This window comes from Synchiropus splendidus, chromosome 2, assembly GCF_027744825.2.
Source record: "Synchiropus splendidus isolate RoL2022-P1 chromosome 2, RoL_Sspl_1.0, whole genome shotgun sequence".
NCBI lineage: Eukaryota > Metazoa > Chordata > Actinopteri > Syngnathiformes > Callionymidae > Synchiropus > Synchiropus splendidus.
In genome coordinates this window covers 22,144,093-22,146,222 of record NC_071335.1, presented here as the reverse complement: position 1 = coordinate 22,146,222, position 2,130 = coordinate 22,144,093, and the positions used below count along the sequence as shown (strand labels likewise).

The 2,130-nt window shown below is 43.0% G+C and overlaps 1 protein-coding gene across 1 annotated transcript; it reads left to right on the top strand.

Moving 5' to 3' along the window:
* The first annotated feature begins 53 nt into the window (after positions 1-53).
* On the top strand, positions 54-1,854 carry cdkn2a/b (cyclin-dependent kinase inhibitor 2A/B (p15, inhibits CDK4)). The gene is made up of 2 exons (XM_053857493.1): positions 54-304; positions 1,035-1,854. Exons 1-2 carry the CDS (start codon positions 182-184, stop codon positions 1,314-1,316), a joined length of 405 nt encoding a protein of 134 aa, XP_053713468.1. The 5' UTR covers positions 54-181; the 3' UTR covers positions 1,317-1,854.
* The last annotated feature ends 276 nt before the right edge of the window (positions 1,855-2,130 follow it).

Sequence of the window (2,130 nt, the reverse complement as noted above, 5' to 3'; positions counted from 1 at the left end):
TCACCTGAACGAAAGTGAAACTCGGTTAACGCATGCGCATTGCGAGGGCTGAGGCAAGTCCAGACACACACCAAGCTGGGAGCCAGAGAGACGGATATACCGATGCGCGCGGGCTCTGCACCGGCGAACACACGTCCACGCGAGACACGGTAGTGGGTGATCCGGGAGGAGGCTCCCAACCATGGCGCTCCAGGACCAGCTGACCAGCGCGGCAGCGAGAGGAGACGCGACCGAAGTGGAGCATCTTCTTCGGCTCGGGGTGGACGTCAACGGCGTCAACAGCTTCGGAAGAACCGCGCTGCAGGTGGATCTTTCTCTTTCTCCATTCATTTCTCCCGTTTGTTGAAGGCTCGCGCACACATCTCCTCTTCGCCTCCCTTAGATGCCCTTCATAGAAATATACAAAACAACCTCGCTCATTTAAAACAACGCCGTTCGTACAACTATTTTGACTTTTTAGACCTGTCATTCCTGTCGAAGTGACAGGACGCAAATATCCACGGAAGTGAAACTTAGACTCCACTTGTGACAGCACCTGATAAAGAGAACGAGTGTTCCATCAGCAGCTTGTATCTCTGTTTGCGACAATAAATTCTTTTACGGCGCTGCGATGCATTTGGCCCTTATAAACAAATCAGTCTGATAGTGGCAAGTCATTTTAACGACCCGGGAGTCTTTATTATTTAAAACTACTTAATGAGTTATTTATCGTAGTACTAAATTCAATATCACCTCACAATTAAATCATGCTGTATTTTGATAATAACTGCTGTCATTAACAAAACGCGTAAATAACACGAGAAATATATTGTATTCATAAAAAAAAAAAACACTTTAAACACACACACACACACACACACACACACACACACACACATATATATATATATATAATTTCGCTAGACCTGAAAGTACGTCCCGATTTAATTTAAGAAATATCTTTTTATCGTGGTGTCATTTGACGATGCTTTAATGTGGGGATAAAAACGACTCCTGGTTGTTTTAGTAAACGGCTGTAATTCTCATTTTTGGAGGTGATGATGATGGGCAGCACGCAGGTGGCTCGGGTTCTGTTGGACCAGGGCGCCGAGCCAAACGTGCCGGACCGGAGCACCGGTAGAACCCCGCTTCACGACGCGGCCCAGGCGGGTTTTGTGGAGTCGGTTCGGCTGCTGGTCCAGTCCGGAGCTGACGCGCAGGCCCGGGACCACAGGAACCAACGACCGGTGGATCTCGCCACCAGCGAGGGCCACAGTGACATCGTGGAGTTTCTGGAGACTCTGACAACCGAACGCAATCATGCAGCACTTGAATGACCTTTTTTAAGTTATTTGTCTTCTGTTTTATTTATTGAAGGCTCCGCAGTTATAATCGGCGCCTCGCTTCATGACATGTTTTGTGATTTTGAACCATGAAAATATCAACAGTCAGCTTGACCCATCTCTGTTCTAAGCATTAATATTTTGGACTAATAAGACAGCAGGAACAAACCACGTTTACATTTGCTTACATCAGTTTAGTTGCTGCGTTTGTGGCAAGTGACAGAGCTACGGATTTTTTTTTTTTACCGGAAAGGCCACGCCTAAATTTGAGGTTTAAAACTTGAAAAAAGGCCGTTTTATTGGGTTTAAGCAAGTCAAGGCTGCAAATACTTGCAGGGAAATTGCTTGCTTGCGTGCGTGTGTGTGTGCGTGCGTGCGTGTTGAACTTAAGCTCTTATATTTATTTTTTTTAAAACGATCTAGGTTTATTTATATAAACATTTCAGGCCAAAAATAACATATGAAACCGACGGCTTAATTCAAATTTGCACTATCGGAAAGGATGGAATTTTAAGTCTTAATGTCTTCTGTAATATGCCATTTAATAAACTATTTTTCCTGAACTCTGCTGCGTTTATTGTGTTTTAATAATGCGTTTTAGCAATATTTATCTAAGTCGCTGTTTATTTCGTCATAAAAAGCATTTGCCATAAAGTTATTCCTCTGTATTTCGATGCATTTCATGTCATTTAGAAGAAACATTGGCGGAAAAAAATCAAATATTCATTTTGACCGAAATTAAAATTCGTTTTTAAATCGAGATTACGTTGTGATATATCTTTAGTTGAAGCAACTAAAAGACAATTTG